Source organism: Molothrus ater, chromosome 13, assembly GCF_012460135.2.
Source record: "Molothrus ater isolate BHLD 08-10-18 breed brown headed cowbird chromosome 13, BPBGC_Mater_1.1, whole genome shotgun sequence".
Lineage (NCBI taxonomy): Eukaryota > Metazoa > Chordata > Aves > Passeriformes > Icteridae > Molothrus > Molothrus ater.
The window spans coordinates 20,282,112-20,293,512 of NC_050490.2; the positions used below are offsets into that span (position 1 = coordinate 20,282,112).

The window sequence follows — 11,401 nt, forward strand, 5'->3', positions numbered from 1 at the left end:
GCGCGCGGCGATGGAGCGCGGAGCGGTGAGGAAAAGGTGCGGGACCGGAGCCGGGATAACGGGGATAACCGGGATAACAGGGGGACACTGGGGCCGGGAACCGGGGCGAACCGGGACTCGGGGCTGGGGCGCGGCGGGGCGGAGGCGCTGCGGAGCGCGGTGTGAGGTGCCGGCGGGACGGGCGTGGCTCGGAGGCTCTCGGGCCCCGGCCCGGCCGTGCCGCTGACGGCCCCGCCGTGCCCAGCGAGGTGTTGGCGAACGAGGCCGTGTCCTGCCTGAACCGCGCCATGGCGGCGCTGCGGGACATCTGGGAGGAGATCGGCATTCCCGAGGAGCAGCGCCTGGAGCGCACGGATGTCGTCAGGAAGCACATCAAGGTGAGGGGCGCCGGTTCTGCTGTTGTGCCGCGCACCTGCTGCATGCAGCGGCAGCCCGCGACCCGAGCAGCTCGGAGTGACCCCACCCACCGCCGCTCTCTCGGGGCTCCAGCACGGGGCCGGGGCTGCCGGGAGCGCCGGGGGTCCCTGCCCGGCTGTTTCCGCGCCTCTGCCCCCGCCCTGCGCAGCCCCGGGATCCCCACACCCCGCTCGGGCTCAGCCGTGGCTCCCTCGCGGTGGTCCCGCTGCCCTGCCCGCTCTGCCTCTAACCACACCCGTACTGTAGAGCCTCCTGGACATGATGGTGGCGGAGGAGGAAAGCCTGAAGGAGCGTCTGCTGAAGAGCATCGCCCTGTGCCGGAAGGAGCTGGACACCCTGTGCAGGGAGCTCCAGCTGGGCCCCTTTGAGGTGAGGCAGTGGATCCTGGGGTCTGCCTGGCCTCTGCCTGCGTGTCCCAAGAGCCGAGAGCTTAGAAGGCAAATATCTATTTAAAACTGCTTTGCTGGGTGCTTGGTAGAGCCAAGGGCTTTGTGGCTCCTCACAGGGCAGGCATTGGTAGGTGGCTGTGTGGTCCTCTCCAGCACCTTGTTTGGGGTGCTGCTGGTGTTCGTGCACCTTTCTGGGGAACATCTACTCACACCCAGGCCTGGTGGCCGCAGTCTTTGTAAAACCTGAAGCATGAGCCAAGTGCTGGAGAAGTGTGGAACAGAGCTGATTTCTGGCCTCTTGCAGACGGAGGAAAGTACCATCCTGCAGATGGAGAAGAACCTGCGCACGTATGTGGAGGTGTTGCAGAAGCAGAAGCAGGACCGCAAGCAGGAGCTGAAGGCCCTGCAAGAGCAGGACCGGGCCCTGTGTGACATCCTGTGCACAGCCCTGTTCACCATCGACACCGGCAGCGTGCCCAGCCTGGACGACCTGGACCGCTACCGGCGCCACGTGGCCTCCCTCAACACCCTGAAGGTGAGCCTGGGGCTCAGGGGTCGCTGAGGCACCCACAGGGGGCCCCTGGTTCTGACACTGCCCCCACCCCAGGAGCAAAGGCGGGAAGAATTTGTCAGCAACAAGCGTCAGATCATTCTGCTCATGGAGGAGCTGGACCACACCCCGGACACCAGCTTTGAGCAGGACGTGGTGTGTGAGGATGAGGAGGCGTTCTGCCTGTCCGAGGACAACATCATGGCCCTCCAGAACCTGCTGCAGCAGGTATGCAGTGCCCTGAGCCAGTGCTGGGGCTGCCATCCTGATGTAAGAGCAGCCGCTGGGTTTTGGCAAGGCTGCTGTGTGTTAGAGCAGCCTTCCAGGGGCACTGAGGAGCTCTCGTGTGCCACGGTGAGGCTCTGTGGGTGCAGCAGAGCCAGAGGCTGTGCTGACCCCACACTCCCCTCCCTGCGTGCAGCTGGAAGGGCGGCGGGCCCTGAACGAGGCGGTGTGCGCGGAGCTGCGCGCCCGGATCCTGGCGCTCTGGGAGCGGCTGCAGATCCCCCAGGAGCAGAGAGACTCCTCGGCCGTGCACCTGGCCGGCTCCAGAGCCCGAACCAGGAGAGCTGTAAGACCCTGCTGTGCTCACGGTGGCAGGGCTGGGGCAGCAGCCCCAGGGGCTCTCGTGCTCCTGGCTGCTCAGTGAGGGGTGAGGGGAGCGGGGCAAATTCTGCCTTCGTGCAGGGAGGAGCTGGAGGCTGGTGTGGCAGCTGCCTCTTCTAGAGAGTTGCTCCTGCAAAAGATGAACCCTGTTCTCCCCTCTCCTCCCTGACCTTGCTCTGTTCTGGGGGTCAGCTGCAGCAGGAGGTGGACCAACTGGAGGAGCTGAAGCTGCAGAACATGAAATCCGTCATCCACGCCATCCGGGCAGAGCTGGCTGACTACTGGGACAAATGCTTCTACAGCCAAGAGCAGAGGGAAAGGTTCAGCCCCTTCTATGATGGTGGGTGCTGGCTGGGCAGGCAGATCTGGGGAGGGATCCCAGGGCTTCTAGCAGCCCCCTGACCTGGCTCTTGTGCCCCTCCAGAGGATTACACAGAGACCCTGCTCGAGCTGCATGACGCTGAGGTGGGCAAGATGAAGATCTACTATGAAACACACAAAGATCTGTTTGAGGCTGTTCGGAAGTGGGAGGAGAACTGGAAGCTGTTCCTGGAGCTGGAGGTATTGTCCAGGCAGGAGCATGGGGAGCCGTGGGTCAGGGTGTGCCTCTGCTCCCCTGGGACAGTGCTCTGGAAGGAGCAGGGAGTCACGGGGGGTCAGGGCAGGGATGAGGTGCTGTGTTTCGAGCACTGGGGTTTGTGCAGGGCTGGCTTCTCTGGGGCCTTCACCATGTGAGGCTGAGGGGATTGGGTGGTGTGTCTGTCTCTCCTGACCACCCTGCTCTACCAGCGTAAAGCAAATGACCCCAGTCGCTTCACCAATCGAGGAGGAAACCTTCTGAAGGAGGAGAAGCAGCGAGCAAAGCTGCAGAAGACGCTGTCTAGGGTAGGTCCAGCCCTGGGGAAGGACCTGTGGTCCCACTGACCACAGGAAAAGAAATCCTTGGGTGTGGGGACATCTGCGTTCAGGGCAGCCCCTACACTGCCCTCGTGTCCTGATCAGCTGCAGGAGGAGCTGGAGAGGAAGGTCCAGACTTGGGAGGAGGAGTTCAAGGGAGCTTTCCTGGTGAAGGGGCAGCAGTTCATGGAGTATGTGTCAGAGCAGTGGCAGCAGTACTGGCTGGAGAAGGAGAAGGAGAAGCAGGAGCGGGTGAGTAGAGAGCTGAGCATGTTGGCTTCTGCCTGAGAATGCCAGCCTAGGGGTGTCCCTGCTGGGCCCCAGCCACTGCTCTGGGCTCTGCCAGCTCATTCCCAGCTTGGAAGCAGCAGGCAGTGGGGCTGGTGCCCACTGTGTCACATCTGCATGGGCCAAGCCCTTTTGTGGCCCCAGCTGTGCCAGAGGTGACACTTGGCTCTGGCCACATGTGACTCTGTGCTGAAGTTCCTGCTGCGTGGCCATGCCAGGCTGTCAGCAGGGAGCCTGGCAGTGTCACACTGTCAGCAGCCCCTGGTGCTCAGTGTGTGAGTGCAGGCGTGTTCCACAGCACCTGAAGAAGAGCCGGGAGATGGAGGCAGAGATGCTCTACGGCAGCGCCCCGCGCACGCCCATCAAGCGGCGCATGCTCAGCCCCCACACACCTGCCAAAGTAAGCAAGGTAAAATGTCCCTGCTGGGCTGGGCTGGGTGTGCCTGGAGCACAGCCTCGGGCTGGCCTCGGCCCCATGGGGACGGGAAGGGAAGGTGTCCTGTGTGACGTGTGCTCTGCTCTCTCAGCTCCACGGCACCTCCAGCGCCAGCACCATGTCCAACACCACTGTTCGCTCAGCCTTTGGGGGAGCCATCTCCCACTCGCCCACCTCTCGGCTCCCACCCTCCGGGAAGAAGGTGAGGGGCCTTGGGGACTCCCTGCCCGGGGCTGGGCTGCAAGGGACAGGTCAGCTAAGGTGGTGCAGCTCTTCTGCTGTCACCCCGTGGTTCACCGCCTCCTCTGCTGAGCTCGTGGGGGACAGAAGCCCCTGTTTGTCTGCAGTCTGCTCTGTGGGGCTGCTGCCATCCTGCTGGGGTGTTTCTGGGACCTGAGGGAGGAGGAGGAGGGCGCCAGAAAATCTTACTCCAGCCCATTTTTCTAATACACCTCTTCCTTAGTTCTGAGCTTGAGGGACCTTCAAAATGTGTGGGCTGCCAGACAGGGCCTGAGCATCCTTGGCTAGTGAGTGGCATCCCTGCCTATGGCAGAGGGGTAGAACAAGATGGGCTTTAAAGTTCCTTCTCACCCACATCATTGCAGGATTCTGTGATTCTGTGCTGTATGTTTCAGGGGCCAGAACTAAACGCCAGAGTCTAGAGAGCTCCTGGAGCCTGACACTGCTCTGGCTCCTCAGAGTGGAGGGCGCTCTCCTGCCTGTGCTCAGTTCCTGCATCCCGTAACTGTCACCTCTCCCCACAGTTCAGCCGGGCCCGGACCCCCACCCGCCCGGCAGTGAAGCCTCCCCGACGCAGGCTGAGGGAGCAGAACAAGGAGAACGTGTCGCAGCTGGACGGAACCACCCTGAGCGGTGGGTGCACCCCCAGAGCCCCTGCCCAGCGTAACCACAGCGTTAGTTCTGTTGCCAGCACCTATTCTGAGTTTGCGGTAATTCACCTCTTCTAACCCCCCATCACTGCACAGCACAGGACCTTTGCTCCCTCCTGTGTCCCCCCCGTGTGTCCCCCTGTGTCTCCTCTGCTCCTGCCCCTGCCTATGACTCCCCATGGAGAGCTTCTGGCAGAGCTGGTGGCAGAGGGCCCGTGCAGGGACAGCTCCAAGGCAGAGCCCCTGAGCATAGAGTGAGCAGGGGATGCTTTCCTCTCTCAGGATGGGGGACCCTGCGGGCCCTGGCCAGCTTCTGTCCTCCCATCAGGCTGGGCTGAGCCAGAGATTTACCATTGTGTGATACTAACAAAAGTTTTCTACTCTTTATACATTTCAGTAAAGAAAGGCATTAATGTTCATTGGCTACAAGTTACATAATACAATTTGTATTCCATCTTCCTTTGGCAGCCTGGCCTGCCTCTCTCTGTCCCCTCTGAGCTGTGATGCAGCAGCCCCCTCCCTTCCCTCATCCCTCTCGTTTCCCCGCTTGTTTCCACAGCGCCAACTCTCAAAGGCTTCCAGCTTTGAAAGCACCTCCCGTGTTCTCAACTCCACCACCAACAATGCCGCATGATGCAGCCCTGCTCCGGCAGCAATGCAGGGTCTGCAGCACCTCCCGCTCCTGGATAACGCTCCCCTCCGTTGCTGCTTTAGAAATGTGCTTTTATTTAAAAAAAATTCTAGATGTTGTGAATAAAGTCCTTGTACAGCCCCAGCCTCCGGGCGCGTCTAGGGGTCCCTGCGCGGAGCGAAGGCGGTGATAGAAGGGGCGGGGCATGGCCTGGGGAGTCTCAGCCAATCAGGAACCGGGCTGCAGCTTTTTCGGCCAAGTCCAGCAGCCTCAATCTGTGCCCTGATTGGCGAAAAAAACTGGAATCCCGCGCTCTGATTGGCTGAAAGAGCAGGGGCTTCAATCCATGCGGTGATTGGCCAAACAAGGAACAGTCCCTATCAGTTCCTGATTGGCTAGAAAAACCCTGAACTTTCAATCCTCATCCTGATTGGCAGAAAAAAAAGCAATCCAATACGAATCCTGATTGGCTGAAAAAGCTAGCGCTGCTGTGTCCTGATTGGCCGAGCAGGCTGAAGCACCGATTCGCTCCGCGGCGGGAGCGGCTGCGAAGCCTCGGACGCGAGCCTGCCCTGCCGAGCCAGAGCCGCAGCCTCAGTCCGGACCGTGCCGAGTCAGAGCCTCAGGCTCAGTCCCTAACCAACAGAGATTTTTTTTGCTGAGCAAAAAGCTGCAGCCCCGCTCCCCCAAACCACCCTGAGCCCTTCTCAGCTGCTTGCTCTCCCCACCTGCCCCTCTGAACTGCCCACCAGGACTGTGGAGACAAACACAGGATGAAAGCTGGAAAACTTGTGATATGAGACAACAGTTCAGTGAGGGAAGCAAAGGCCACACAGAACAAAGCAAAGCCAATTCATTCCCTCCGACTGGTGTTCAGCCTCCCCAGGACAGTGGGGCCCCATCACGGTAGTGGTAACTTGGACAAAACCACTACTGCTCTGAGCATGCCCCCATTCCTTCTTCTCCTCCCCTTTCCACGCTGGCATGATGCCACACGGTCTGGGACACCCCCAGGGCCAGCTGGGGGTCCCCTGGTCCAGCTGTGTGTCCCAGCCCTCCACGAGTTCCTCTGCACCCCCCAGAGGAGCAGAACCAGCCTCAGCTCTGTGCCAGCGCTGGTCTCTCTGCCACACCCCAGAACGAGCACCATGCTCACACAAACCCAGGCACAGCCCCCTGCAGTCCCCGCCCCAGGACAGCTTCACTGGAGCCCGATATGCTGGAACATGGCTCACACACACCAACACTACAGCCCTTATGGAAAAGTGAATTTAATGAACACATCCAGCCCGCCCCAGGGTGTCCCTGGAGCTGATGCAGCTGCAGCCCCACTCCCAGCGTGTCAATCAGGTCACTGTGGCCTGAACTCAGCCCCATCCTGTGCCACAGGAGGGCTGCCTGCCCTGCCCTGAGCACAGAGCCATCCTGGAGCTGGTCCTGCAGAGCAGAGCCTGCCCTCACCCCCATCTGCAGCACCCACAGCTCCTGGGGCCCTCAATGCTCCCGCACACGCACATAGGTGGTCCAGGGCCCACACACCACCTCCTCCACCCGCAGCCCCTCGGCCACCAGCTGCTCCACGCGGCGTGCCTGGTCAGAGCTGATGTTGTTGCCCGTGTCCCAGCTGCCCGTATTTACCTGCAGAAACAGTCATGACACAATGTGGCCCTGGGGCCTCACAGGGCAATTGCTCCTGGTGTTTGTGGGGAGGGAGGGAGGGAACACAACACAGTGTAGACAGAACTCGTAGAGTGACAGAAGAGCCAAGGGTGAGAGAACAGGAGCCAGAAGCTGCTCCTGGGGAGGCTGTACACTCCCAAAGCAGAGGTGCCACTTACCCCAGCCCCAGGTGTAGAGCTCCCCACCTCCTGCAACAGGGACAGCAGCATCAGGCAGCACCCAGTGAGCTCCATCCCCCACAGTGCTCCCCTGCCCCCAGAGGCACTGGCCCGAGGGTCCCAGTGAGCCTGGCATCCCTCAGAGCCCCTGCCCCCCAAGGCAATGCCCCCTGCCCTGCTGGACACTCACGTGTGACCACAGCTGTGTGTCGGGAGCCACAGCTGACCGTGCTGACCTCCAGGTCCTGTGGCAGATCCAGCAGTGCTGGGAACGCCTGGATGGAGATGAATGCAGCATCCTGGGCAGCCAGCTGCTCCTGGCAGGGCATCAGCTTGGTGCTCCCTGCACAAGAGGTGACAGCAGCATTGCTCACAGGCTGAAGCATGCTGGCCCTGCACCAAGCTGCAGGGGCTGCGCAGGAACCTGGTCCAGCCTGCCCTCAGCCTGGCCACATGGCACAGGGCACTGAATCAATGCCCCCACACCCACCTGCGCTTTTGTCCTCATCCCGCACTCGCTCCTCTGCCAGCGCTTTGGAGGGCAGGGCCAGCTGCCCCGACTCATTCCAGCCCCACATATACAGATCTCCTGCCTCTGTGGTGGGGGAAAAAGGCATCAGGCAGAGCTTAGCCTGGGCCGCACCCGCTGGCAGCACTGGGTGCTCCGGGGACACCAAGAGCCCACATTCCCCAGGCAGGTCGCCCCAGGCCACGTGCCAGCAGCAGCGTGCCCAGCTGTCCCGCCCAGCCCAGCCCAGCCCAGCGCTCACCGCTGACGCTGGCTGAATGCCACCCGCCGGCCGCCACCGCCCGCATGGGCACCCCGGCCAGCGCCTCCACCAGCCGCGGCTGCAGCTCCGCCTCCAGCTGCCCGTGGCCCAGCTGCCCGTGCCTGCAGGGACACAGACGGACAGACAGACAGACACGCACACAGCCCACCGCCTACAGCTCCTGCCTCCTGCCCACAGACCCCACCAAGCCCTTCCTGCTGCCACCAACCCAGCTCCAGGCTGGTGGAGCCCGAGCAGCTGAGGGAACAGTCACAGCTGCGCAGAATTAACCCCAGGAAAAGCCAAGTGCCAGGGGGAGAGTGATGCCCAGCACCAGAACACCAGCTACAGCCAGGGGTGGGTGGGCAGCAGTGGGACACAGCACCAGGGGCTTTAATTGCTTCAGTTGTCAGAGATGAGGCAGAAGCAGGAGGGGCTGGCAGGAGCTGTAGGGGTGAGAGGAGCAGCTCAGCTGCAGAGTGGTGCCTGTTTGGTCTGGGGAGCTTCAGTGTGACAGCTCAGGATGCCAACAGCTGTGCTGATGCACAGCACTGGAAAGTCTGTTCACATTCCATATGGAATCTGCACAGGACTGAGGCAGAGACGCTGAGAGCTGAGGAGCAGGGAAGGGCCTGCTGCAACAGGAAAGTGGCTCTGGGCACTCCCTCACGAGAGGGCAATGGTGACCACAGCCAGCAGTAGGAGAGGAGCTACAAAGGGGTGAGCTATCACACAGCACAGCTGTCACACTGCGGGACACACTGGCACAGGCAGGCGTGAGAGGATTCTCAGATGTGCTGAATAAACAAGCTACAAAAAAGTTAATCCTCAAGTACACATTCCCACACGTAGAAACCTTTCCTCTGAAGGGAAGGCAAGAAGGACCAAATAATGCAGTGCTGGCAAAGCAACGACTGCTGATGTAAACTGAGTGTTATGTCTGTCACCAGCTAGCCCAGAGCCAGAGAGCAAGGAGCAGGGACTGGGGAGGGAAACGCTCCTGAGCGATGAGAACAGGGAGGGCACTGGGCCAGGGCGTGCAGCTCTGTGACAGATGAGCAGTGCTGCGCTTGTCTTCCTTAAGCAGCAAAGAGGAACAGAGCAACCCTTCCACTCTACAGATGAGAACAAGAAGCTCCTGTGGCCAAGCCTCATCAGGCACCAGCAGAACTCAGGGATCCAGGGCACCTGTGGCTGGGCTCTCCAGCACCTGACTGGGGCAGCAAATACACAGACAACCCCCTAATGAACAACTGTCCCAGAGTGACTTTATGATGCTTCTACCCCCAGCCATCTGTTCTCTTTATGCTGGATATTAAGTTCTGCGTTTTTAAGACTGGTTCTGAGAGCAAAAGGGAGAAAAAAGAAACACAGAGTTTGTTTTCAAAAACTGCACTCACTCCCCCACATCCTTCTCCTAGACTGTGTTGTCTGCAGCACAAACAGACAGCAGGAGAAAGCACTCCTTTGCTTTTTAGTTAGTTTTTTTTAGCTAGCTGAGGCAGTGAAGTTCCCTAGACTGAGTTATCTTTTTCTTAGAACTGTTCAAACCTACCCTAAACTGAAAACCCAAAAGAACACCAAGAGCTCACACCTATAATCCCCCAAAGCCTAGGATGCTGCATTCCAGAGCCAGAAAATCTAATAAAAGACTAAGCAAGCCAATCTACACCTCACAAAAAAACTTCCTAAATTTGCCATCTCTTCAGAAAAGCAATTTTTTTTTTGTTTAATATTATTCTTTTTTATACTTGCGAACTCTTTGCTTATTAAATAAACAGGTTTTTTCCACTTTTCTCCGAAGAAATCTTTCCCCAAACCAATTTAACTGAGGGGTCACTTGAATTTACTTTCTAAAAGAACCCCACTCAGAAATTTCCTCCCAAAATTTACCCAAAACCAAAACAAATGCAAGAACACCTTTGTGAGAATAAACTTTGCAGTGCCACCAGGTGTTAAATGAACCTGAGTTCAGCTGCTGGCAGGTGACAGAGGGCCCTGGGGCTGGAGGGTTTTCCCAAGGGCTTCGCTCCCCTCCACAGGCTGTACCAGAGGGACCTGGCACTGAGCTGTCACAGACTGATGGAATCAATCTCCAGTTCAGAAACACAAGAGCTTTGCTGCCAGCTGGTGTTGTGTGGCAAATTAAAGAGGAGCAGGGACAGAGCAGGGACCTTGATGGTCATACAGAGACCCAAGCGTCCTCAGAGACTTCCCTGAGGGAGCCAAAATTCAGAGCAGAGACCAGAGTCAGTAGCCAGAGACCCAGCGCTTAGAGAGGAGACAGGGCTGCCCATGGGGCCAGCGAGGGTGGACTCAGGGGGAACAGGGGCATGGCGAGGCCAGCGCCCCCCAAGAGAAGCCATGATTTGGGATGCCTGTGCCTGGGGACCTGCCTGTGGTGAGGGACAGATCCCATCAGCAGGTGGGCGAGCACTGGGTACCTGCAGCTGTACCCCAATACTTCTCTCAGCTGAAGTAACATGTAAGGTAACATTCCCAAGTCCACCCCCAGGGGAAAGTCAGGAGGCATAAGCTGGCCCCAGGCAGTGTGTGCAGGCTAATGGGTGCCCAGCCTCTGAGGTGACCCCCATTCTGACACCCTCTCACCTGCACTCCCCCCATATCCCCTACATCCCTTCTGCATCCCTCATCACCGTTCTCTGTGCCTCCCTCCAGCACCGTGCTTGTCCCGGAGCCCCTGCAGGCCCACCCGCCGCCGTCCCTCTCCGGCCCCCTGTGCCCGCACAGCCCCGCTCACCTGCCGCCGCCCCAGGAGAACACCTCCCCGGCGGCGCCCAGCGCTAGGGCGTGCTCCGTGCCCAGCACCAGCCGCCGGGCCCGCACGCCGGCCGGCAGCGCGGTGAAGAAGGGCGGCCGCGGCGTGGCGAAGCCGCCGGGCAGGAGCGGCAGCGGCCGGCTCCAGGGGGGCTCCGGGGGCAGCGGCCGGCTCCAGGCGGGCTCGCCCTGCAGCGCTGCCCCCAGCGCCGCCTCCCGCCGCCAGGCGCCGGCCGCCGCCGCGCCCCGCAGCACCAGGTGCGTCTCGGACGGCAGCGCCTCGGCCCAGCCCGGCAGCCGCCGCCGCAGCCCCGCGCTCCGCACCTCCAGCCCCGCGCCTGCCGCGGCGGCATCTCAGCGACCGGCCCTGGGCACAGCCCGGGGGACGGGACGGGGACAGCCCGGGGGTCTGGGGGGACGGGACGGGAACGTCACCGGGGGACGGGCGGGGAGCATCCCGGGGGAACGGGCGCGGTGGGAGCGGTGGGAGCGCTGGGGGGGTCCCAGGGGGTCCCACCCCGGGGGAAGCGGCGTCAGGGGACGGGGCGGACAGGACGAACCAAGGCCACCGGCGCGGCAGCGCACGGTGGGAAAGGGACCCGCCACCCCGGGGAGCGGCAAGGGGGAGCGGGCACGGGCCGGCCAAGGGCCGCGCTGCCCCGCGGGAGGGACGGGACCGGGGCTCCGGGCGGGCCGGGGGCGCTCACCGGTCTCCACGACCACGTAGCTCCAGGCGGGCCACACGCGGGAGATGCCCTCGGGGCCCGCCTCCAGCCGCCACGGGCCCGGGCCCGGGCCCGGCTCCCCGGCCGCCTCCTCGGGGCTGAACCCGAACACGAGCCACAAGCAGGCGGGCGCCGCCATGGCCGGGGCGGAACCGCGAGAGGAGGGACCGGACGTGACGGCGAGGG

At 61.4% G+C, this 11,401-nt stretch overlaps 2 protein-coding genes across 5 annotated transcripts; one reads left to right on the forward strand and one right to left on the reverse strand.

The window, feature by feature from the left end:
• The first annotated feature begins 9 nt into the window (after positions 1–9).
• On the forward strand, positions 10–5,248 carry PRC1 (protein regulator of cytokinesis 1). Of its 4 annotated transcripts, none has more exons than XM_036389651.1 (14): positions 10–36; positions 245–377; positions 664–786; positions 1,111–1,341; positions 1,414–1,584; positions 1,778–1,927; positions 2,155–2,302; positions 2,387–2,523; positions 2,752–2,847; positions 2,965–3,111; positions 3,446–3,556; positions 3,675–3,785; positions 4,348–4,533; positions 5,033–5,248. In XM_036389651.1, exons 1-14 carry the CDS (start codon positions 11–13, stop codon positions 5,105–5,107), a joined length of 1,845 nt encoding a protein of 614 aa, XP_036245544.1. In that variant the 5' UTR covers position 10; the 3' UTR covers positions 5,108–5,248. The 4 variants fall into 4 exon arrangements, with proteins under 4 accessions (XP_036245544.1, XP_036245546.1, XP_036245547.1 ...); XM_036389653.1 differs by having other exon boundaries at positions 4,348–4,497; XM_036389654.1 differs by having other exon boundaries at positions 4,348–4,456.
• Positions 5,249–6,359: 1,111 nt separating this feature from the next.
• On the reverse strand, positions 6,360–11,368 carry RCCD1 (RCC1 domain containing 1). Its single transcript, XM_036389597.2, is given in 8 exon segments — positions 6,360–6,718; positions 6,720–6,742; positions 6,943–6,972; positions 7,133–7,285; positions 7,433–7,537; positions 7,713–7,834; positions 10,474–10,828; positions 11,198–11,368. Coding segments are annotated over 8 exon segments (1,065 nt in total). The 5' UTR covers positions 11,355–11,368; the 3' UTR covers positions 6,360–6,598.
• Positions 11,369–11,401: the final 33 nt, after the last annotated feature.